This window comes from Entamoeba dispar, genomic scaffold (assembly GCF_000209125.1).
Source record: "Entamoeba dispar SAW760 scf_1105229460447 genomic scaffold, whole genome shotgun sequence".
NCBI lineage: Eukaryota > Evosea > Mastigamoebida > Endamoebidae > Entamoeba > Entamoeba dispar.
The window spans coordinates 1-1,881 of record NW_001854197.1 but is presented as its reverse complement, the minus strand read 5'-3'; the positions used below and the strand labels follow the sequence as shown (position 1 = coordinate 1,881).

General features: G+C 27.6%; 2 protein-coding genes across 2 annotated transcripts, besides 3 other annotated features; one reads left to right on the top strand and one right to left on the bottom strand.

The window, feature by feature from the left end:
- Window positions 1–13: 13 nt before the first annotated feature.
- EDI_033790 (ATP-dependent RNA helicase eIF4A, putative) lies at window positions 14–553 on the top strand (the record flags this gene model as incomplete). The annotated part of the gene is made up of 1 exon (XM_001737176.1): window positions 14–553. One exon carries the CDS (start codon window positions 14–16, stop codon window positions 551–553), a length of 540 nt encoding a protein of 179 aa, XP_001737228.1.
- Window positions 554–570: 17 nt separating this feature from the next.
- Window positions 571–631: a sequence feature (AT_rich).
- A 177-nt stretch (window positions 632–808) lies between these two features.
- Window positions 809–927: a sequence feature (AT_rich).
- Window positions 928–975: 48 nt separating this feature from the next.
- Window positions 976–1,030: a sequence feature (AT_rich).
- EDI_033780 (NADP-dependent alcohol dehydrogenase, putative) lies at window positions 1,026–1,781 on the bottom strand (the record flags this gene model as incomplete). Its single annotated transcript, XM_001737175.1, has 1 exon — window positions 1,026–1,781. The coding sequence occupies one exon, from the start codon at window positions 1,779–1,781 to the stop codon at window positions 1,026–1,028; it is 756 nt and encodes a 251-aa protein (XP_001737227.1).
- Window positions 1,782–1,881: the final 100 nt, after the last annotated feature.

Below are 1,881 nucleotides of genomic sequence, written 5' to 3'. Positions count from 1 at the left end.
TTTCTAGAAGTTTATGGAAAATCCAGTTAAGATTTTAGTTAAAAAAGAAGAACTTACATTAGAAGGTATTAAACAATTTTATATTGATGTTGTTAAAGATGAATATAAAATTGATACTCTCATTGATCTTTATCAAGTTATCTCTGTTAATCAATCAGTTATTTTCTGTAACTCAAAGAATAGAGTAGAATGGATTCAAAGAAGACTTCAAGCTCATAACTATCCAGTTTCAATTACTCATGGTGATTTAACTATGGAAGAAAGAAATAATGTTTTAAATGAATTTAGACAAGGTGCTACTAGAATTCTTATTACTACTGATATGTTATCTAGAGGAATTGATGTCCAACAAGTTTCTCTTGTTATTAACTTTGATATGCCTGTTTCTGATGAATCTTATATCCATAGAATTGGTAGATCTGCTCGTTTCGGAAGAAAAGGTGTTGCTATTGATTTTATTACTACTGAAGAAATGGACACTATCAATAGACTCCAAAAGACTTATGAAACTAAGATCGTTCCATTACCAAAGACTTTCATGGATTACCTTTAAATTTCTCAATTGAAAAGTTAAAAAAAAACATTTTTATAATTTCATATTTTTTGTTTTTTTAAATAATTTTATATATTTCTCTATATCTCTTTTTTATTTATCTTTTTTATCGTTGAACTTTATTTGAATACTTAAGCGTTAGTTTATTGTTTAAAAGAGTTAAGTGTTTTCGTTAGCGATGAATATTTTATTGTTAAAACTAAGGACTAACATATTAAGAAATTTAAAACCGTTTGAAATAAAAGAAATAGAGACTAAAAATATAAAAAAATAAATTAATTTCATTAATAGATTCAATACAACTAATTTCCTATTATTTTACAACTTTTTTAAGTTCAAAATAAATAAACATAAATTAATATAAAATTATAAAACGTTATGCATTTGAATCTTTTTACAATTTCAAGAACTTTCATGATTAGAAAAATATTAAAACTAAAAAAATATATTTAAATATTTTGAATTAATGAATTTAATGAAGAGTATCTTCATCATCATAATGAATTCTAACAACTGGTTTAATAAGATCTGCTGGTTTATTCTTCATTAACATTAATGCATCTTCAACTTTTTCTAATCCTTCAAATCTATGTGTAATAAGTTTAGAAGTATCTAATTTACCAGTTGAAATAAGTGATGCTAATTTTTCCATTCTAACTCTTCCACCTGGTGTTAAACCTCCATGAATATGTTTATGACCCATTCCAACTCCCCATTCACTTCTTGGAATATCAATATTATCTCCTTCTCCAAGATAATTAACATTTCCAATATCTGATCCTGGTTTAATCATTTTTACTGCTTGTGCAAATGTATGAACATCTCCTCCTGCAATAACTACTTTATCAACTCCTTTTCCATCTGTAGCTTTAAGAATTTGTTCTACAATATCTCCATTTTTATAATTAATAATATCTGTTGCTCCATATTCCATAGCAATATCACAACAATGTTTTCTTGATCCTACTGCAAAAATTCTTCCTGCTCCAAGATGATTTGCTCCTGCAACTGACATTAATCCAACTGGTCCAATACCAATAACACAAACTGTATCTCCAAGTTTAATATTAGCTAATTCTGCTCCATGGAATCCTGTAGTTACCATATCTGATAACATAACTGCATCTTCTGCTTTAATATCTCTTGGAAGAAGAGCAAGATTAGCATCTGCTTCATTAACATGGAAAATTTCTGAAAAACTCCATCCTTGAAATTTGAGAATTTCCATCCTCCAAGCATTCCTCCTGAATGCATTGGATATCCTCTTTGTGATCTTCTTCTCCCAATCAGTGTAATAGCTGGTACATAACTTTATCTCCACTTTAATC